The sequence below is a fragment of the Panthera tigris genome, chromosome B3, assembly GCF_018350195.1.
Source record: "Panthera tigris isolate Pti1 chromosome B3, P.tigris_Pti1_mat1.1, whole genome shotgun sequence".
Classification (NCBI taxonomy): domain Eukaryota; kingdom Metazoa; phylum Chordata; class Mammalia; order Carnivora; family Felidae; genus Panthera; species Panthera tigris.
The window spans coordinates 21449687-21473007 of record NC_056665.1 but is presented as its reverse complement, the minus strand read 5'-3'; the positions used below and the strand labels follow the sequence as shown (position 1 = coordinate 21473007).

Genomic DNA, 23321 nt, shown 5'->3' with positions numbered 1-23321 from the left:
GACCCAAACATTTCTCACCTAAATGGCTTCAACAGTCATCTTCCCACCTCTAGCCCCACGCCCCCTGATCATCCCAGTCACAGGACTCCCCGACTTAAAATCCTCCAAAGTCTCATGAAGTTTAAGGTCCTTCTAAGAAACTTATACTCCACTGGGCCTAGTTCCATCAACATCCCCTACTCTCTCCCCTCACATCCCCACCACAGGGTACACATGCCAGGCTCTCTTGCTCATGTCTGTTGTGCCCTTCCTCTTGTCCCCCAAAGTTTCTTCTCCACCTGCTCCTAGCTACCTGGGGTGTGCCTTCTGCAGGAAGACATTGCCTACCCTCCCACCCTCCCATCCAGGCAGAGTTCAAGAGTTCAGGGCCAAACTCACTGTCTGTACCTTTGCCACCTCCTCCAAAACATTGAGCTCCCCGAGGGCAGGGCTATATCTCTTTATCTCTGCATATGGAGTCCTGAATGAGGTGAAGGATCAGGATAGGGGCTGAACAAACTCATTAATGCCCGAGTGAAGTATTTGGTAAGTGTGGCTAGTTCTAATGTAAAGGGAGGACATTTGGGGGGCACTTGGGTGGCTCAGTCGGTTAAGCATCCAACTCTTGATTTCAGCTCAGGTCAGGATCTCACAGTTCATGTGATTGAGCCCCACATCAGTCTCCTCACTGGACATGGAGACTGCTTGGGATTCTCTCTCTCCCTCTCTTTCTGCCCCTCCTCCACTCACTCTGTTTCCAAATAAGTAAATAAATAAATATTTTTTTTAAATAAATAAAGGGAGGACATTTGGGATGTGTAATTTCCATGCAATGAACCCAGGTTCCCACCATCACTTCAGTCATGTGAAATTAAACAAGCAGCATATGGTGCATAGCAAAAAAAAAAAAAAAAAAAAGTCCTTATAATTGACTGGTCATCTCTGCCTCCTAGATGAGTCAGCTGTCCAAGGATATGAATGACTGGCCAAGCTGGTCTCAACACACCCCGTTGTATTTTGTTGCAACAGTCTGCCCCTTCACCGACTCCCACACACACCAGATGCTTTTGTAGTGCTTATGTTCTTTTTTTTTTTAAGTTTATTTATTTATTTTGAGAGAGAAAGGGAGTGAGCAGAAGAGGGGCAGAAAGAGAAGGAGAAAGAGTATCCCAAACAGGCTCCTCACTGTCAGCACAGAGCCCCAAGTGGGGCTTGAAGTCCCAGAACTGTGAGATCATGACCTGAGCCAAAATCAAGAGTTGGACATTTAACTAAGAGAGCCATCCAAGCACCGATGGGGCATGTGTTCTTACCGAAATGTGAGGAGTCCCCCAGAAAGTCACAAGGCACTGTGTGGAGCTTTCTCCAAGAAATTTCCAGCCCCAGGGATACTCTGTCTTTCTGCTGCCTCCCCACGAGGCCTCCTTCGGGTCACGTGGGCCACTTCCTCCTTCACCATGAAATCTGGATTCCAGGCCCCTGAAGCCAGCTGCTCCCCTGCAAGCAGCTATCAAAGCTCCTTCTCAACACAGCTCATCTGCTCTCACAAAGGAGGTCCCACACCAGCTGCACCGTATCTCCCCTACGTCTGCACGTGCACACTGCAGGCCATTTTGAACCAGCCCATGGACAAGCCTAGGGCTCTACCCTGCAGCCTCATGGCTTTCTAATTCTTCTCACTGGGAAAGCTTTATCCTTTTTCTCCCTCAGTCATATGGTAATAGACTGAATATTGTTTAATGCCCCATTCCTCACATCAACACCCAAGTTTGGGCCAGAGAAGGCCACTTAAACCAGGGGTGTGTGATGCAGACCACACATGGAGTGCATCCTTGCAGGGCCTGACACACAGCTTCTTTTCTTCCAGGGCAACCTGCCACCAGATTACCACATCAGCCTCATTGACATAGGTCTTGTGCTGGAGTACCTCATGGGCGGGGCTTACCGCTGCAACTACACTCGGAAGAGCTTTCGGACCCTTTACAACAACTTATTTGGACCTAAGAGGGTAGAACTAAGTGAACGTGTGGTGTTCTGTGGTTCCTAGAGTCACATGTGGTCCCTTGCTGTCCTTTGCAATAGAACAGCCTGTTCAAAGCCAAGTTCATTACCTCATCCCCAAGCACACCTGCCCCTCTTCCTTTAGCAATTCAGGTGTGTGTATGCACAGTCCCTAGAGATGCCCCAGTTTCACCTGGAGCCTTTACCCCCTTAGCAAGGCAGGCCCTCGGCCCATCAATTACGTCTGCCCTCTGTCCTTTATCTACAACAGCCTTCTTCCCGGGACCCCTTGTCTCTGCCCTCTCCAATCCATCCTACCCTTATAGCAACCTTCATCTTCCAAAGCAAGGGGCGTGACCGTGCACTCCCTGCTCAAATATTTCCAGTGTTCCCCACCACCTGAGAAATCACCACCAAGCTCATTATCATAGCATCCAAGGCTCTCTGACCGTCTGAGAGCTGTCCCACGCTGTCATGGGGGTTGGCAGGGGGACCACAAACCTCCACCAAAATCAAATTGTACTACTGTACTGGCCATGTCTTTCCTCTAATCAAAATTCCACACATTCACAAGCCCAACTCAAATGTTAAATCTTCCATGAAGCCCTCCTCTCGCCTCGCCCTGCCGCCCCCCATGTAGAGCTTTTAAGCTCTATGTCTGCATTTCTATTAGTGAAATTCTCTGGTTCTACCTGGAATACGGGCCATGTATTGTCTGCACATCTTTCTCCTTAACTGACTTTGGCTGTCAGAAGCAGTTTCCATACTAAAGGGTTTCTTTTCCTTGAGTATTATTCTTAATTGTTAATGATACAAAGTACTTTTTAACCTAGGATTATGTCCCCTTCTAACCACACTGCTAACGTACTACTAACGTTACTGCTACTAATATTAGTTATCTGATTAAATTTTCCTCTTCTATTATGCAGCCTAAAGCTCTTAAACTTCTAGGAATGGAAGTAAGTAAGATTTGTTTTCATCGATTTTATATCTTTCTCAAATATATGTAGGCTTCTTTGTGTTGCATTTGTTTAAAATAAAATTGAGGTTTTTTTTTTTCAATGGATCAATCCACCACCCTACACACCAACATTTATTTAGATGGTGTAGTCAAATCATAAAATAGGATAATAGACATTCCCCAAAAAAAGGTTAAAAACTACTTAATTCATTTTATAGAGTTATCAAAACCATAATTTCAAAAGGAAACAGAGTAAAGAAACAAAAGAGCCCCACACAATCATAAATAATAGCTCAAGAAATTCAGTGGCATATTTTAAAAATTCTAAACAAGTCATTAAAATCTTCTAAGAATGCAAGTATAATTTAATGTTAGTGAATTTTTTAGTATATTACGTCACATCAAGAAGTCAAAGAAGGAAAACAGTATAATAGCATTTTTATTTTTTTAATTTTTTTATTATTTTTTATTTAAAAAAAAACTTTGTGTTTTATTATTTATATTTGAGAGAGAGATAGACAGAGTGTGAGCATGGATGGGGCAGAGAAATGGAGACAGAATCTGCAACAGGCTCCAGGCTCCTAGCTGTCAGTACAGAGCCCAACATGGGGCTTGAACTCACATGCAGTGAGATCATGACCTAAGCTGAAGTCGGATGCCTAACCGTCTAAGCCACACAGGAACCCCTGATTTTTTTTTTAATTTATATCTTCTTTCTTTTTTTCTTAACCAAACTGACCTACATATTTGAATTTTTGCTTTATCAAGCAACTTTCTTTTTTCTGCTTTTGTTCTTATTAATATCTGCTTCATTTTTATTCATTCCTTCCATATACTTTCTATAGAGTACTGTTTTGTTCTATTAACTCCATTTGAAAGTGAAGTTCACTCATTTTCAATCTTCCCTTTATTCTAAAAAATGCATGAAAGGTATAAATTTTTCTCTGCACATTGTTTGCATGGTATCTCAAGGTTTGAGTAAATAGAAACTTGATTACCATTTATTTCTAATCATTTATAATTTCCTCTTTAATCCAACAGCATTTAAAATCCATAAGTATATTTAAATTTTTACAGATGCAGTCTTTGTTGTTGTTATCCTACTGTTGTTTATTTCTAGTTTTATTCCTTGATATGTAGACTACATGATTTCTGATACCTGAAATCTATTGAAATAGAAAATCTCAAAGGAATTGGGGAATAATGTCTGGTGGGGTTTTGTTAATGATCTATGAGTGCTGAAATAAACGTGTATTCTCAGTTTATTGGAAACAGTTCTCATCGCTTCTCGGCCTTTTGGCTAAGATCAAGTGGAAACAGTTCTTAACATTTAGCTGTCAGATCAAACTTGGCAATTAGGTAATTTAATTTTAATTTTTAATTTAATTAATTTTTGTTTAAAAAATTTTTTAATGTTTATTTATTTATTTTAAGAGAGAGAGATCTAGGGAGGGGCAGAGAGAGAGGGAGAGAGAGAATCCCAAGCAGGCTCCTTGCTGTCAGCACAGAGCCTGATGTGGGCCTCAAACCCATGAACTGTGAGATCATGACCTGAGCTGAAATCAAGAGTCAGATGCTTAACCAACGAAGCCACCCTGGCACCACTGCACATCTTTTCAGAAGAATTAATATACTGAGTGACAACCACAAATGTACTTATGAAATCTCTTCATTACCACAGACAAAGGGGTTTTCCTTTTTCCAGTAATCTTGAAATCCATTGTTGCACACTTAAGGCAGAACCAGGAAAAATGTGCTTGTCTCCCCTCAGGATGATGAGCCTCCAGCCAAAGGGAAGAAAAAGAAAAAGAAGAAGAAGGAGGAAGAGATCGACATTGATGTGGATGACCCTGCTGTGAGTCGGTTCCAGTACCCCTTCCACGAGCTGATGGTGTGGGCCGTGCTGATGAAACGCCAGAAAATGGCGGTCTTCCTCTGGCAGCGAGGCGAGGAGAGCATGGCCAAGGCCCTGGTGGCCTGTAAACTCTACAAGTCCATGGCCCACGAGTCCTCTGAGAGCGAGCTGGTTGATGACATCTCCCAGGATTTGGACAACAATTCAAAGTTAGTGTCTCAAGGGAATTTAAGAACCAGGAAAAACTATTGTCCTGAGTACTTGTCCCTTTGGGAGGGTTGGCAAATGTATTTTTCACTTGGGTACAATTATCTTTTTTTTTTCATTTTTTTTTTAATGTTTATTTTTGAGAGAGAGAGATAGAGCACAAGTGGGGGAGGGACAAAGAGAGGGAGAGACACAGAATCCGAAGCAGTCTCCAGGTTCTGAGCTGCCAGCCAGAGCCTGACAAGGGGCTCAAACCCATGACCTGAGCTGACGTCAGACGCTTAACCAACCGAGCCACCCAGGCACCCCAAGTACAATTATCCTTAAAGCTTGTTCATAAATCATTTTGTCTATCATTTCATATTTTTTCTTCTCTCTGTGGTATTTCTAGACTGTCACTGTTTTGTTTTTTTATTTATACTTTCCAAGTGCTTCTCAGTTTTTCTCCAACTTAGATGGGACAGGACAGCCTGAGGGGCCTGCAGGTGGGCATCTCCCTTCCCACAGGCCATTAGGCTCTAATAATACCCCAATAGGGTAGGCTCTGGCTAACTTGTTTCTCCTTCAGGCAGGCCTAGTTAAGGAGACCAGAGTACGCCAACATATTTCAGAATGGTTCCTTTTCCCCTCCCTGTGCTGGCAGCATGAGGGGATTTCCCTCTCATCTCTGTGAGAACTTGGTGGAGCTCTTGGAGGTAAAACTCACAAAAATGTGAGCACACTTCCCTAAGACTGGGCCCCTCCCCTGGAGTTATTAAGTCTCAGACTTGTCCTCACAGAGCCTCCAACAATTTATCAGTTACAGTTTGAGTTTTCCTGCCCCAGCTCTGGTTCCAGAGGTTTCTGCTCTGGTATGTCATGAGTCTCTATATCTGCTGGTCTATCTCTACAGTTATGGGAGCAGCAGTTTGCCCTGTGACCTCACTTCTCTGATGAATTTAGAAGAGTTGTTGATTTTTGGTTTGTCTAACTTTGTGCTTCATGTTAGCACAGAATGGTGACTTCCAAGCCCCTACCATGCAGAACTAAAAACCAGAAGTTCCAGCACAACTTTATAGACTCATGAGCTTGGGGCATAACCAAGCAACTCTGCCAACATCCGGCATCTTTGTTTTCTGAAGCACACTGCTTTTATTTTGGACTCAATGATTTCTAAAGTCACTAGTTGACTTCTAAACATTGGGAATTCAAGCCTATCTAAAAAATGGGAGACGTTCCCATCTCAGTGGGTTGGTAAATACCATCCCTCTGCTTCTTGGAGGATTGTCATGGTAATGTGTCACCTCACAGCCTGTGGGACCTAAGGCCAGAGAGCATTCCTCTTCAGGGAACAGACAAGGCCATTCCTCCACACAGAATTCCTCCTATCTACATCCCTCAGCTCATAACTGGAATAAAATCTTACAGAAAATAAAGAAACAAAAACAGAGAGGGGCGATCACTCTGGGACTTCATCTTAACCACATTCCATGAAAAATGTTGAAGGTACAGGGAATGTTTACAACAGTCATTGAATGTTTGAATGAGGGCCATGTAGAAAATGGAATGAAGTTTATGTTTATAATTCAACTTGCCATCCTCTCCTCCTCTCCCCCAACTTGGCTCCCATTACTTCCCCCTCCTCCACCTCCAACCACTAGGCCCTCACTGCTCTAGGCCCCCATGACAACTAGAACTTGTCTCTATCATAGCCCTAGGAACGTTGAATTTTCTTGTGACCATTGTGTTATTGAAGTATTGCACACAGGCAGGGAAAGGCACACGTACAAATGTATGGCTTGATGACTGTTCACAAACAGAACACACCAGGATGACCAGCACCTAGATGAAGAAACGGGACCTTACCCAGACCTGCCAGTATTCCTGGTGTCCCCTTTCCTGTACCCTCCACAAAGGGTAGTCCTTATTCTGACCTCTAATGCCATAGAGCTTTGCTGTCCTTTCTGTCTGCATCCCTGTTCTGTGAAGACTTGAGGGAAGAGAACTTTGTCTTCTCGTCTCTGAGTGCCTGAGGCCTGAGAGGCACATTTGGGGTCAATCTAAACTCCATTTGCAGCAAGAGCAGTCAGCCCCCCAACACAACTGAGCACAGAGCCCCGGCCCCAGCCATTCCCACCTGGCAACATACCCTGGGAGCTTCTGGGGTATGCAGAGGATTGGAAATCAAGGATTCTGTGTCCTGGGCTCCATGATGTGTCTGTGGATATGTCTCTCTCTCAGTGTGTGTAGCCACTGCAGCGTCAGCTCTGACTGTGCTCCCTTCTCTTCAGAGACTTCGGCCAGCTTGCCGTGGAGTTGTTAGACCAGTCCTATAAGCACGATGAGCAGATCGCCATGAAACTGCTGACCTATGAGCTGAAGAACTGGAGCAACTCCACCTGCCTCAAGCTGGCAGTGGCGGCCAAACACCGGGACTTCATCGCTCACACCTGCAGCCAGATGCTGCTGACAGACATGTGGATGGGAAGGCTGCGAATGAGGAAAAACCCCGGCCTAAAAGTACGTATGGCTTATTGTCATAATGGTAACAAGTGACACCTGTGTGAGCTCTTACTCTGCACCTTGCAGAGCCAGGCATTCCTGTGGATTATTTCATTTATTCCTCTGAGCAGCCCCATGAGGGAGATGCTTGCCTTACAGATGAAAAACCTGAAGCTTCAAGGTTGACTTGCCTAGGATCTGAGCTGGTAAGGTGTGGGTCCAGGCCCTGAACCCAGGTGGCCTAATGCCAGACCTAACTGGTGTGCCTGGCTCACAGAGATTGGAGTTCACCCTAACTAACCACATCCCAGGACAGGCCATCTTCCTGCCATTAAATCAGGCACCTGAACTCTGTTTCTATAGATCCTGTTACAACTCTGAAACTGTGTGATTATATATATTTTTAATGTTTATTTTTATTTTTGAGAGAGACAGAACATTAGAAGGGGAGGGGCAGAGAGAGAAGGAAACACAGAATCTTAAGCAGGCTCCAGGCTCTGAGCTATCAGCACAGAGCCCGACGTGGGGCTCAAACTCACGAACCGTGAGATCATGACCTGAGCCGAAATCGGACACTTAACCAACTAAGCCACCCAGGCGCCCCTGAAATTATGTGATATTATTTTAATTGGCAACATTTCATTATATGGGGTTTATAAGAGAATATGAAGTTATAGTAGGGTTTGAAAGGCTGTAGTTGGTACAAATTGTATTGTGATCAAGTCTTAGCTCTGCTGTTTAGTACTGTTAACTAGTAGGTAAGAAAAGATTCTAATCTTCAAATAATCCAGCTCCCTCACAGCAATATTATGCCAATCTCATGGGATTGCCATGAGAGTAAAGAAAAGACATCTTATGTTATATTGTGTAGTGTGGTTCTGGCAAATAGAAGGCATTTCATTTCTTAATAATATGAATGTTATACCTTGCCCTCATATGAAAACTGAGCAGTGGGATTAAAAGTCTGTCAGGTTAAATGAGTATAAGGAGTCAGTGAGATCCAAGAAGGAAGGAATCAAGAAGAACAGAAATGAGTCCAATAAATAGATGGAATGACCAAGAGGCTACAAGTGTCAGGGATAAAGATCAAGGAAACAAGAACAGTTTCTTAACAAGAAAATCTTTAACGAGAACATAGAAGGGGGATCAGATTTCAAGTAAAACAAAAATGCACACAAAAGTTAAGGCTCGGTTACGATTCAAATTAAAACTCAGAATGATTTTGAGCAACTGGTAGTGTGTAAAAAAAAGACCATTTGACCTCTGATATCAAGAACATGATCCTTTAGTGGTACCAGAATTCTGCATTAAAATTGCCATATGGCCACACAATAAACAATATTTATATAGTAATAAAAATGGAAATGCTTTTTATTGGTTTTTCAGTTTTTGGAATAGTCCCATAGACAAAGCACTGAAGACTCGAATATGATTCCTTAAACAGAATACAAATGCCACCAAGTATAAAATACAAAAAGCAGACACCTACCTAGGTGGCTCAGTCAGTTGAGCATCTAACTCTTGGTTTCAGTTCAGGTCATGATCTCGTGGTTTGTGGGATCAAGCCCAGTATCAGGCTCTGGGCTGACAGTGCAAAGCCTGCTTGGGATTCTCTCTCTTGCCCTCTCTTTGCCCCTTCCCCACTTGCTCTCTCTCGGAATAAATAAATAAACATTTTTTAAAAAAAGAAAATACAGGGGCACCTGGGTGGTTCGGTCAGTTAGGCATCTGACTTCGGTTCAGGTCATGATCTCGCAGTCTATGACCCCACATGGGGCTCTGTGCTGACAGCTTGGAGCCTGGAGCCTGCTTCAGATTCTGTGTCTCCCCTCTCTCTCTGCCCCTCCCCCACTTGTGCTGTGTCTCGCTCTCTCAAAAATAAATGTTAAAAATTTTTTTTTAAAAAAGAAAATACAAGAATCAAAGGCAAAGCTGGGAAAAACTGGGTGGTAGAAGGAGGAAGGGAGGGTGGTGAGAAGGATAATATCCCATATTATAATGTGAGGAATCGAGACTATCAAAAGTTGTTGAAACAAGAGAAAAAGATTTCAGTTCATGATATAAAGTTACAAAGATAACCTTGTAGGAACTGAAAACATTCATGTGGCTATTAAAAATGGGAGCAGAGGAATAGATGAAACGAGATCAAGTCTTGTCTAAAATAATAGGATGTCAGGGCACCTACGTGGCTCAGTCAGTTAAGCATCCAACTTGGGCTCAAGTTACGATCTTGCAGTTCCCAAGTTCAAGTCCCGCATTGGGGTTTCTGCTGTCAGTGCGGAACCCACTTCAGGTCTTCTGTCCCCCTCTCTTTCTGCCCCTCCCCTGCTTGTGCACTCTCTCTCTCTCTCAGAAATAAATAAACATTAAAAAAATAGGATGTTAATAGGTAGTACTTAAACTAACAAAGAAATAGCAATATAAAACGTCACTCATGTTGTTAAAAATATGAAGTTATTAAAAAAACTAAAATCAGAAATAGTTAAAAGTGATTATCTCAAAATATGATTCAAAAATACTTCTTGAAGACAAATGATATGAAATTACATATTGAAAAAAAAAACACTTTCTAGACACATATATCAACCCAGAACAACCAACATCAACACACATTTTTAAATTACTGGATCTTAATGAAAAAGAAAAAACTCCCTGGGCATCCAGGCAAACACAACAACAACCAAAGTGAAAGTTACTTATAAGGGAAAGAAAATTAGATTATAATCAGACTTCCAGTAGCAACCACTTGTGTCAGAGAAAAAATTGTAGTGTGTCATATAAAGATACTCCCAGAAGGAAAATGACAGACCAGGATTTTATATCCAACAAAAGTGACTGTTAAATATAAAATGTATACACAAACCATTACCAACAGGCAAGGACCCCAGGAAATATTGTTCTTATGAGCCCTTTCTAAAGACTCTATTAGGTAATGAGCTTCCAAGAACCACAGTAACCAAAGAGGCATCAGTATAAGGACTAATGGTAAGCCTCAGATATATATTTACATATAGTGCTGAGACTAGGGGAGGGTTAAGAGGGAGAGAGTATAGTATGCAATGGCTATGTGTTCTGATAATATAGATATAATACAACCTTTTTAATTTTTTTTTAACGTTTATTTATTTTTGAGACAGAAAGAGACAGAGCATGAACGGGGGAGGGTCAGAGAGAGAAGGAGACACAGAATCGGAAACAGGCTCCAGGCTCTGAGCCATCAGCCCAGAGCCTGACGCGGGGCTCGAACCCACGGACCGCGAGATCGTGACCTGAGCCGAAGTCGGATGCTTAACCGACTGAGCCACCCAGGTGCCCTAATACAACCTTTTTAAAAAAGAGGAGAGAATTGAAACACCTATGCAAAAAAAAAAAAGTAACTCTTCAGTAATCATAATCAATAGCAGTAGTATTAACATTGTTATTCTGAAACTATAAAGCAACTGAATAAGGAGGGGTATTTTAATTCTATCATGTCTGTCCTTTAGAACTAGGATTCAGTGTGTAGCAAAAGGAAACACAGCTATGGTCTAGAAAGGGGTAAATGAAAAGCCTATAGTGTTTAAATGGAAGCATCAGTACAAACTCATTCCATCTCTGAGCAATGAAAAGCCTGGACACAATGACCTACTGAAAAGCAGTGAACATCTCCAATGCCCAGATTGTGGTCTTGCAATACCATTTCCCACTAACTGGGGCCAGAACTTCTTGGAGAAATGATTCGTTCCAGATCTGGAGCAAGAAAATTCCAAGATAAGCCTAGAACATCTTGACATACCAGATGGCAAAGAAGCTATCAAAGATCAGTAGGGTAAGAACGGGGGACAGAGGAGCCCACTCAAAGAGGCTTCCACTGGCCAAAAGAGACGTTCTATTCTATTTCTTTGGTCTATTCATGCACCTACACCCTACTATCTTAATTACTGATTTTTTGTAATATAACTTTTAATGTACGGTAGAAGTAGCCCTTTTGTGGTATCCTTAACAATGTATCACTGAGGGGGCACCTGGGTGGCTCAGTTGGTTAAGTGTTCGACTTCAGCTGAGGTCATGATCTCGTGGTTAATGAGTTTGAGACCCACATTGGGCTCTGTGCTGACAGGCTCAGAGCCTGGAGCCTGCTTCAGATCCTGTGTCTCCCTCTCTCTCTCACTCTCTGTCTCTGTCCCTCTCTCTCTAAAATAAACATTTTTTAAAATTAAAAAATGTATTATTTAATATAACATATTAATATTCATATATAAATATATACTTAATAAATATATAATATATAAATATAAATAATAGTTATTGTTTAATATTAAAATATTATAATAGTTAATTGTTTAATGATATACTATAATATTTTATTATTTAATAACATAATAGTTTATTATTTAATAATATGATAATATACTATTATAATAATTTTTATTATTAAAAAATAATATTGGAGATACACATCAGTTATTTCTACATAAAATATTTTTTATCTACTTCACTATCAGTATTACTATATTTTGTTTATTTGTTCTCATTTATTATATTTTAATTTAAAGATTTACCCGCTTTGAAACTCAATATAAGCTCCTTGCTTTTAAGACACAATTCCACACAATACTGCTTGCTGTCTATCTAAAATAATGTGATGAAAGTACTTACAGTTTTCAGTTGCAGCTCTACCAACTCTTACTCAGTGTATCAAACAGAATAAGCCACAGAACATCAGAGCTTATCTCTATAAACCTGTTTTAGGACAAATCAATTTGTTGAGTGGTGCTGAAGGTCATAATTTAAAATTTTTATATATACTAGGAAAATTTTCTAGAATTACCATAGCTTAGAAATCTAAAAATTAAAAAAAAATCTTTTTTATCATCCTATATAGGTTATAATGGGGATTCTTCTTCCCCCTACCATCTTGTTTTTGGAATTTCGCACATATGATGACTTCTCATATCAGACATCCAAGGAAAATGAAGATGGCAAAGAAAAAGAAGAGGAAAATGTGGTCAGTGATACCCTTGGCCATAACAGTATCAATTGACTTTCATTCTCAAAATTGTTGAGATTTCTCTTACCATGAATTTAGAAACCATAGTAATTGGGGAAATTTGTATAATTCTTTATTTTAAAAAAAAATATCTGTTAAATACTGTGCATTTCCCATTTACCAACCTGCTTGCTGTGTGCTGTTCTCTGTTTTCCAGGATGCCAATGCAGATGCTGGTTCAAGAAAGGGCGATGAGGAGAATGAGCACAAAAAGCAAAGAAGCATTCCCATTGGCACAAAGATCTGTGAATTCTATAACGCTCCCATTGTCAAGTTCTGGTTTTACACAGTAAGGCTTCCTCCTTCGCATTGGCCATCTAACATGTTTTGAATATGCAGGATTGTTAGAATCAAGAAACATGTCAAAGGCTTTTAAAAATGTTTTAAAATTCACCAAATTAAAATGAATTATGAAAACAAAACTGGGACTAATTCAGATCTTCACCTAAAATTGTATCTGGATATCTTGATCTATATTTTACATGCATGTAGGAATGTGGCCATCCTAGCCCCAAATACACCATTTCATAAAGCAAAATAGTCTTATTTGCTTAAGATGAAGGACTTTTTTTAATGCTCTCAGTAATACAAACTTAGGGAACTATAGCTTTATTTTTAAACGGACACAGATGACTGGTGATTTAAAGAGCAGACTCACAGTTAACCATTTTTTTCATAAAACTAGAGGGGCCACTAAAGAAATGTGGTTGAACCCAGGTCATAAACTCCTAGACCAGGGGAACAAATTAAGGCCTCTACACTCTGAAATGCACACCAAATTGACCACAGTCTGGCTTCACACTCTCCTCCAGCTGCCTTAGGTGGCCACTGTCTTGGCATCTCCAATAGTGTGGCCATCTATAACCACAGAAGACTCAGTCTCACACATTCATGCTGGGACATCCACAGATGGGCAGATGGGAAGGCTCCCAGCTGCGGGAGGTCCCAGGAGGCACACAAAGGCTCCCACAACCTTGCAGTCTGGGAAGGTTGGGACAAGACTACTCATGAAACCCCAAGCACCAAGCTTCAGCCTCTGCCAGGCAGGCCCTGGCACTGTGGCTCCATTTGAGACTAGGCAGGGACAGGCGATGGGAGGTGAGGAGCTGGGTCCAAAGCTATGAATGAGGCAATCGGCAGGGGGGTAAGCAGTGGGCAAGAGGAAGGCTGCATGTGGATCCAGATCAACTATGCACCTGGACACCCAACCTTTTGGTAGTCACACCTGGTGTGGTGGCAGAGCCACTGGTGCCCATCTGCTCTGGTAAGGACCAGCTGAGCACTGGCCTGGACTTCAGGAGAGCTCAGCATAGGGTGGGGCCACACCCTATGTAGAAGACCCCCAGTGTCACCCTGCCCCTCGGACTGCTAGCTCTGGCCCAGTGGGAGGGTGTGACATGTTTCATAGCTTCCCAGGGGATTCCGACATGGCCCAGTTTGGAGAATTCTGATTCCTCTGCAAGGAATAAATCATGGATTCAAGGGATTTTACTGTATTACTGGTAAAGCTTATGCAATTGGGAGGGGTGGGGGTGAATCTTAAAAAATAAGAACTGCCGAATCACAGATGCACAGTTGCTAGAACACTCCCCCCTTACCCCCATAACTCCTGAAGAGGCCTGTGCCAGTGAGGCTCCAGAGGTGAAGATTCATCAGCTCCACAGTGAATCAACCTCAGACCACCTCCTTCCCACCTGATACCTCACTCTCATATACCTCCAAACTCGGCATCTTTTCTTGCCACAAAGATAGGAAGCTTGCCGTGGCCACACAGCAAACCACAGATATGTGAGCCCTAATTGTGGGGACTCGAGGCAGCTCTGTGCATCAGGGCAGACAGCTCTCACCCCCTCCCTTCTAACCTCCCACATCCACTAACAGTGAAAAGATTCAAGAGGGAAATTTGCAAGGCAGGGAGAGAAAGTAACATTTTCCAATTTCCAGGAATGTAGAAGTCACATGAGTGAAATATTAAAATTTTCTTGTTTCTCATAATTTTGAGCAGCTCCGTAATTCCCCCATGAGGGTGATAGTAGCCACAAATACATCTTCATTTAGAAGATGAAATGCCAGTGCCCATACGATCCTAAAGTATAAAATGCCTCCCGACCTGCCTCAAAGTTTATCTGCACTGGTGATGTGACCAGAAAGTTCCTCTAGGTGAGTCAGTCCAGCTGGAAACGAAAATTTGTTCTTGAAGACCTGTCAACCTGAAAACAGGATTTCAAAGTGTGTTTCCAGCATGTGTTATCTCCCCAAACACAGCTAACTGTTGTTCTGCCCTTCAGATATCGTACTTGGGTTACCTCCTGCTATTCAACTATGTCATCCTGGTGCGGATGGACCGCTGGCCTTGTCTCCAGGAGTGGATTGTCATCTCCTACATCGTGAGCCTGGCATTAGAGAAAATACGAGAGGTGATTACTCCAAAGGCCCGTCCCAGCCCCACTAACCACTGACTTTAATTCAGATATAGCTTCTTATTGCAAAAGCACTTCATGAAAATCACAAGTGCCATGGGACCTTTTTCCTCTCTTGAGGTATCACAATCCCAAATGTATTTTATTCTTTTGCTTAAGATTTCTATGTCTTCTGCTTCCAACTGAATCTGAATTTGCAAATCAAAACACAAGGCAAAATAAATCTTTAGTAGCAAAAAACATAGTCTCAGTGCCTATAAAAGCAACAGTAAATGCTGCCAGATACCTGAGATAAACCAATTTCCACAACTGATGTTTTCTGGGAACTGAACCTAGAAACAGAGAGAGACACAAGATGACATTTTTCCTACAATTTAGGACTCAGAATCATGCCCGGGCTCCCTCTACCACCTCCAATGGGGATTCTTCCTTCTTATTAAGGAAGGGCTCTCAGCAGGGGAAATAGGGCCAGGTAATTTTCTAACATCATCCACAAGTTTTAATTCACTACATTAGCTTGTAAAGGGAAAGCTGATATCCAAGAAATATGAATTTGAACTGAAAAAGCACAAAGAAGGATTCACATTCTTTTCCACCTGACATAAAACCAGGACTGTTGTTTTGCAATTATTACTAACCCTTCCTCACTGAAAAAAATATTACTGGCAACTTCACCCCACAGAGAGAGTTTGATGCTGTCAGTCTAACAAGAGCCTGAGAAAGAAAAAAAGTGCCAAATCCAACATTTTACAGCCCATCTCCTTTGCTACTGCGCTTTCTTTTCTAGTTGGGCTCCATCAAACTCTGAAGATGTTACAAGTGGGATTTCCCAAGTGGCCTGCGATATCATCCCTAGTGCCACCATGATCTTGCTGAGTATCAGCCATGTGCTAAGATTTCCTCCAGTTACAGAAAGAGGGTAGCCCTCAGCCAGTATGGATGAGCTTTTAAATTAGTGAATCCCTTCTGTGTTGGCCAAAAAATAGCCACCACCCCATCCCACTCACGGGGTCCCCAGGACCTACCCAGTCTCCATAACTAAAGGGGTACCACATGGCACAGCACCCCGCCTCCCACTGCAGGGTCCATGGGGCTCACTGTGTGTGCACCTGTGCATGCTGGTTTTTCAATATTTTCAGTTTTACTCTGAGGAAATAGTGATTTTTTAATCAGTGGTGATTTTTAAAGGGTAATATCTTAAGCAGGAAAATCATTTAATTTCCTCCCGACTTCTCCTATCTACATTGCAAAGGAATTGTGGCAAACATCTCCTAGCCCGATTCTGCCATCTCCACCAGGTGGATTACCCTTTTGTGAGTCCACACGGGTGTGTCTCCCCTCTAGACTTTTCCTCCTGGACTAACTCAGGAACATGGGCTGATGGGCACATATCCAGAGTATTAAAAAGAAATCAAGAGGCAGCTGTTTTAATTACACCAAGAGGAACATAATTTAGAAGGCATTTCCTGAGAGTTTGTGAAACACTGCATCTAGGAATATAGAGGATTCCATGGAATTTCCCTTTCGAGATATCTTTCAATGCCTGAGAAGATTAGTGTGTAGAGGTCTTCACCAGGAAATGGGACCAGATGCCCTGGAATGTTCCACCAGTCCTATCTTTCCAAGATTCTGAGATGCGGCTTCCAACACAGCATTCCTTGTTCATTGTTCTTTGTTTTCAGATCCTCATGTCAGAACCAGGAAAACTCAGCCAGAAAATAAAAGTTTGGCTTCAAGAGTACTGGAACATCACGGATCTTGTGGCCATTTCCATGTTCATGATTGGAGCAATCCTTCGCCTACAAAAGCAGCCATACATGGGCTATGGTCGAGTGATCTACTGTGTGGATATCATCTTCTGGTACATCCGTGTCCTGGACATCTTTGGTGTCAACAAGTATCTGGGGCCTTATGTGATGATGATTGGAAAGATGGTTAGTACTGACATCCCGTTAGTAACTAGAGATGCTGTGGTTGTGGTTAGAACCTGAGACCAAGCCTTGGGTGTGGCTTTGTCAGATTTCATTTGGTCTTTCCTTTGCAATTAGTTTCTTACAGGAAATGTTTTTTGCTTTAAGATACATAGTTTTCCTACACATTAATATGGTATATATATACAGTACATACTGCTTTATACAGAGGTATATATATATATATATATATACTGTATCTATGTATATACTAATACTGCATGTGTGTGTGTATATATATATGTTTATATATATAGCAATAATCTGGTTTATAACATGTGGTAAAAGCCAGAGACAAATAGGGCCCACGGTCACTCCACAACCTGTATTCCAATATTCAGCCCATGTACTCTGGCCTGAGGGTAATTCATGTGATTAGGCCAAGTCCATGGCAACATTTCTTCCAGAATAGGCCATACTATATGGAAAAAAAATGAGTCAGCATATCATCCTTACATCACCTAAAACAGCTTCAGTGTTAGGACCGGACCCAGAAGAAAGGAAGTATCTTAAATTTACAAATAACACTTTATAGCGCACGTGGCTTTGAGTAAAAGGATATATGATTTAGCTTATCCTGGCAAGGGCCCTCATCTTCAGAGATGTCCAAAATTAGGAATTATACCAGTTCAGTATCCACAGTAAACAGAGCACTGCTCTCTGTAACCACTCAGCATTTGTGTAATGAATGAATAAATATCATTCTGTATTCTCAATTCATTATCTTGTTTTCTTAGATATCTCCTCCTCTGACTCCTTAGTTTCCCTTACAAATTCCCATGTTTCCCCCATAATTCTTCCCTTTCTTCATTTGCACTCGTAGTTATGAGAGGACTATTTGTTTATGGGCAACAGTAGAGGAGAAGAAAGAATGAGAACAAATGAGGGAGTCAATGTTCTAGAATAAGATGTATGTATTGCATGGTGTATAAAAACTAGGAGCCCATGGCTAAGATGGAGAGAAGAGAAAGAGACTCTCTTCTTCCTAATTAAGCACTCATGAAGTCTTTGGGGAGAGCATTACAATGAACCAGGTGAACCTCGCCCATGAGTCAAGACACATGTTTTCTCTACTCAGATGATTGACATGCTGTATTTTGTGGTCATCATGCTGGTTGTGCTGATGAGTTTTGGAGTAGCCCGTCAAGCCATTTTGCACCCAGATGAGGAGCCTTCTTGGAGACTGGCCCGAAACATCTTCTACATGCCCTACTGGATGATCTATGGAGAGGTGTTTGCAGACCAGATAGACCGTAAGAATAGAATTCATAGTAAGATTCTCTTCCCTGCTTCTGAGGCAGATGATCAGTTCCAAATTAATGGAAGAGCATGTGTTAATTTGGAAATAAATTACTTTTTATTCTGCCATGAGCATCAAATCATTTTATGAAGGAGTAAGTGCAGAATATGAAATGTAGATTTTTGAGACATCAGTCATTTCTTCTCTTCTAAAAACCATTAACCAGAATTTTGAGTCTGATCACTTTAGCTGGACCTGGTGAATATCTTATCACATGAATGCAGCATCAGCGCCAATATCCTAATATTTCTTCAACGTAAATTTCTTTCTACTCCAAGGCAGAGCTAGTAGTGTTGTTCCAAGAGAATGAGATAGCGAGCATGACAAGGTGACTGGTGTCTTGTGTCATCCTCTTCTTCAAGCCTCTTCTCCAAAGGCCATTTTCCATGTGGCTATCAATTTCCTCTTCACTTATGCAGTTCAAATTTTGTTGTTAATTGTTATTGTTATTATTATGATTAAAAATAATCAGGATGTTAGCAGAGGAAATAAGCCATAATCCTGTATGGATTTCTGGGTGGTGCAGGCCCCAGCCCCTCCCCAGGCTGAGTTGGTAGATCATGGTGTCTCTTGTGTGGTAGGTTCTTCAGATCTGTTCTTGTGTCTGCCCCCATATTTTCATTTGCATGTTGTACTCTGTCACAAAGCATCAGAATGTTATTTCCAGTGTTCTGCTTCTTGGGGATAGGTTTTGAATATCCTCCACTTGTATGAAACACACAGTTGTCAAAACATCGTCTGCCACTGGGTTAGACTGATAACTAGTTCATACAATGCCTTCTACCTAGTTTTCAGAACATAACTCCAAACACATTATCATGACAAGTATCTCAAAGTCAATGCGAGATATTGAATGTGTCTGTAGCTTGGTAAACCAGAATGTAAAAATCTAATTTGGTTTCCAAAGAATATTTACTTAGGTAAACATATGATCCAGACATAAATTGTAATATTTTTAATTTTTTATTATTAAATTTGCTAATGAGAAGATAAAGAGGCAAATGAGTATATTTTCATTAAATGTAGGTTTTTGATTCTTGATCTGATTATTGCATAATAATTTTGCATTTCTTTGTGCTTATAAGGTATGTGAATTGGGATATAGAGAACGCCTGATTGGTTAACCAGTTGATTAAAATGATCATCTGCCAGTAGCCTCATATCTTTTTCACAGTATTTTTTAACTAGTGAGCTTCTTATTGCTTTATAACATATGGTAAAATCAATATTCATGAAATATATGTATATATTTCCTAGTATTAATAATGTCTATAATTTCCTCTACATAGACCACTGTTTCCAAGCATGAATCTATAATTCCCAAGCTTGAATACTTTGCATTTGTTGACACCAAAACCGTTCTTAAGTTGCTAATCATGTGTTTTACTTTTCTCTCAATTGTCATCTCATTTTCTTTCCTCCCTTCCTGTCACAACTAAAAAATAAAATCCTGCTTCCAATCGCTATATAGTCTACGCCATGGAAATTAATCGTAAGTTTACACAGAATTGATGACTCTAGTTCATGAAATGTGTGTATTCATCAGTCTCTTTCTAAGCTAATTACTGATAGCCTTACGTTGGTCTTAAATATTCCTCTTGTTTTCTGATGTTAATACTCTTTTAAACTGTAAGTAAAAAGTAGGTAGACGATAAATTTATGGCAATTACTTCACTGATCACTTTTGCAATCATTCTATTTTTTAGTTCAGGACATAGGTCCCATAGGATCAAAGTGGCATTTTGAATGAGCAGAGAAAGGATGATTTTCCAAAATGATCCCAGAACTGTTGATTAACAAATTTGAGGGTAGAGGGCATCATACCTCCTTCCTCATAACAAAATTATTTCCAAAGTTCACGTACAAGTGAAATTAAGGAGACAACATAAGCTGATCTCAAGTAATCAGAAGACACAATAACTTTCTAATGGATAACAGTACAGAAAAAACCAAAGATCTATCTGCTTAGAAATTAAGAACTTCTGTATATGAAACACACAAAGAAAGAAACGGGAAAACGTTTACAAATACAAGTCAAGAATGACTATCTCTGAGTGCAGAAATGAGCTTCTTATTTTCTTTGTAGGAGATATTTTCACATGAAAAATTATTGCTTATGAAATCAGGGGAAAATCGTGTTAAAAAGGAAATAGATCGTTTAACGGCATAAGTAAGTTATTTATTCCATTCATTCTATGTAAAAAGCAAGTACAACAAGACAAATTTTGTTGCAGCTCCTTGTGGTGACAACCAGTATGATGAGGAAGGCAAGCGGCTCCCTCCCTGTATCCCAGGCGCCTGGCTCACACCGGCCATCATGGCGTGCTACCTACTGGTAGCCAACATCCTGCTGGTGAACTTGCTCATTGCAGTTTTCAAGTATGTGTCATGGCTGGGTGCCTATTAGTAATTACAGTACAAATTTCCAATCTGGGGCCACGGATTTACACAGAATTTCAGGAGGGCTTTTAAAGGTGTAAAATCTTTACAACCTCTTTTGTTCAAATGTAAGCAGCCTTAGTGTATTCATGAGTCAAAATTTGACACTTACACACACTAAATTTTTCTCAATGGTTCAATATTTTTTGTTGTTGAAATACAATTAATATACAGTGTTGTATCAGTTTCAGGTGTACAATATAATGATTCAACAATTCTAAACATTACTTAGTGCTCATCATGATACATGTACTCTTAATCCCCTTCACCAATTTCACCCATCCCCCCCCCCACCTCCCCTCTGGCAACCACTAGTTCTTTGCATTTAAGAGTCTGTTTCTTGTTTTGTCTCATTTTTCTTCACTTGTTTTGTTTCTTAAATTCCACAAATGAATGAAATCATATGGTATTTGTCTTCCTCTTAAATACATTTTAATTTAATTTTGTTTAGTATTTTAACACTTTGACATGTATTTTAATCTAATGAAATATTTCCTTAGATAAAAGTCTCCGGAGGTAGGGAAGATCTGATCATTATCAGAGGCACAGAAGGCAATGTCAATTTCATAAGCTATGACAATTACTGCAATATTATATAAAATACTTTCCTTATCATTTACAGAATAGAAGACAAAATGGCCTAGGAAAGAAATGGCTTACAGTATCAAATTTCTTATAAAACTTACCCATTTTGGCAAATGGGCAAATGTGTTGTGTGTGTGACCATACTTAACACATGTTGAAAAAAATATTTTCTAGCTTCTAAGATGAAAAATATGAGGGAAAAAAATCCTTCACGGAAATATAGAATCTTAGAACTGACCAGGGCTTTGGAGAGAATCTGGTTCAAACTCTTTTTCAACTGTATTAAAGGTTTAAATACTTCAAAATGCTTAGTTGAATAGCTCCTACCTTTAAAAATATGAAATAAAAATTTCCTGAGTGTATGAGTCAATAGACTACAGTGTGATGTTTTAAGAGGGCAGTAGGTAGCAGTTACAATACAATTGATTCTTAATTATTTATATGAGAAAAATGTCCTTGAGTGTAGATAATCCACACTGATAGTTAAACCAAAAAACAGGGTAGTCTAGAAGTCAGTACTAGCAGGAATTAAAAGGTCATTTCAATGTTTATTTTCATTTCAATGTGAGCAACTGATTGCCCTGGGAAATCAAAATGAAAAGGAAAATACTAATTAAACATTTACTCTTTTTAAAGCAATACCTTCTTTGAGGTAAAGTCAATATCCAACCAGGTGTGGAAATTCCAACGATATCAGCTGATAATGACATTTCATGACCGACCAGTCCTACCTCCACCAATGATCATTTTAAGCCACATCTATATAATCATTATGCGTCTTAGCGGTCGTTGTAGGAAGAAAAGAGAAGGGGACCAAGATGAACAGGATCGTGGATTGAGTATGTACAGGACTCTCTCATTTCTATCTTGGGCTAATTTCAAGGGTGTTCCAACTGGACACTACATACTACTTTAAATTGTGTGAAAACAGAACACCCTAGTCCAACTGTTGTTCTTTGTAGAATGCTTCCCATTTTATGTTGGTTTTATTCCAGTTCTGTTAGTTTATGAGTAATTAGTGTTACCAAAAGCCTGCTCATGAAAGAGATCAGAAATTGACAGAGTTCTTGAAAATGACTCTTCTATGTGGATGTAGAGTTCCTTTCAGAATGTTGTAATTTGTGGCATCTAAAGAGGATGGGAAAATTATGCTGTCCACCTGACTTTATCCATAAAACACACACAAAAGTTTCTCCAGAAAATAATACTTGGTTTCACTCTGCGAATAGCTTTAATAGTGGTGTTTTGTGTTTAAAAAGTGAGCCATTTTGCCCCAGGGGAAGAATGATTGCTGCATATGACAACCTGTTTGTGTAACAAACAGTTGGAGTAGTCAGAGAACTGCCTACAAGTGAAGGACAAGGGCGCTTAATTCAGATTGGGCTGGGAAATTCCTAATGACGCAACGAAATTGATTCTTCACGCACCGGGTTCGTTTCTCACTCAGCAAACATTTCTTTCCCACAGAACTCTTTCTCAGTGACGAGGAGCTGAAGAGGCTGCATGAGTTCGAGGAACAGTGTGTTCAGGAGCACTTTCAGGAGAAGGAAGACGAGCAGCAGTCGTCCAGCGACGAGCGCATCCGTGTCACATGCGAGAGGTGTGCCCAGCGCGGGGCCAGCAATGGGTCCTCGGGCCAAGGGTTTGTGGGCTCCTCCACCCTATTTTAAGGGCAATGGAGACGTTCATTTAAACCTTCACTCGGAGTTCTCTTGTTTGTTCAGACTGGCTTTTTTACGTGTTCGCCTCCAAAATAGTGTGAAAATCTCTAGTTGTGAAATGGTGATTGTAAATTCTTTATAGAAGTGCATGATGACAGGGGCGCCTAGGTGGCTCAGTAGGTTGAGCTTCTGACTTCAGTTCAGGTCATGATTTCATGGTTTGTGTGTTCAAGCCAGCGTGGGGCTCTGTGCTGACAGCTCATAGCCTGGAGCCTGCTTGGGATGCTGTGTCTCCCTCTCTCTGCCCCTCCACCACTCGTGTTCTCTCTCAAAAACAAATAAACATTAAAAAAATGTTTTTAAAGAAGTGAATGATGACAGGTATTGCAAATATTCCAGGCCCAAACTAAACCAAACCGAACAAAAAAGCCCT

General features: G+C 40.8%; 1 protein-coding gene and 1 pseudogene across 1 annotated transcript in view; both read left to right on the top strand.

Moving 5' to 3' along the window:
• Positions 1-23321, top strand: part of TRPM1 (transient receptor potential cation channel subfamily M member 1) — a 95170-nt gene that overhangs the window by 50430 nt on the left and 21419 nt on the right. Inside the window, exons 15-27 of the mRNA XM_042988262.1 lie at positions 1847-1987; positions 2910-2939; positions 4713-5005; positions 7274-7502; positions 12349-12471; positions 12671-12802; positions 14802-14930; positions 16616-16867; positions 17982-18174; positions 19675-19695; positions 20438-20582; positions 21864-22066; positions 22695-22827. Of these exons, the coding sequence (XP_042844196.1) occupies positions 1847-1987; positions 2910-2939; positions 4713-5005; positions 7274-7502; positions 12349-12471; positions 12671-12802; positions 14802-14930; positions 16616-16867; positions 17982-18174; positions 19675-19695; positions 20438-20582; positions 21864-22066; positions 22695-22827 (2024 nt within the window). The remainder of the gene's footprint in view (positions 1-1846; positions 1988-2909; positions 2940-4712; positions 5006-7273; positions 7503-12348; positions 12472-12670; positions 12803-14801; positions 14931-16615; positions 16868-17981; positions 18175-19674; positions 19696-20437; positions 20583-21863; positions 22067-22694; positions 22828-23321) is intronic.
• On the top strand, positions 4222-4332 carry LOC122240020 (annotated as a pseudogene).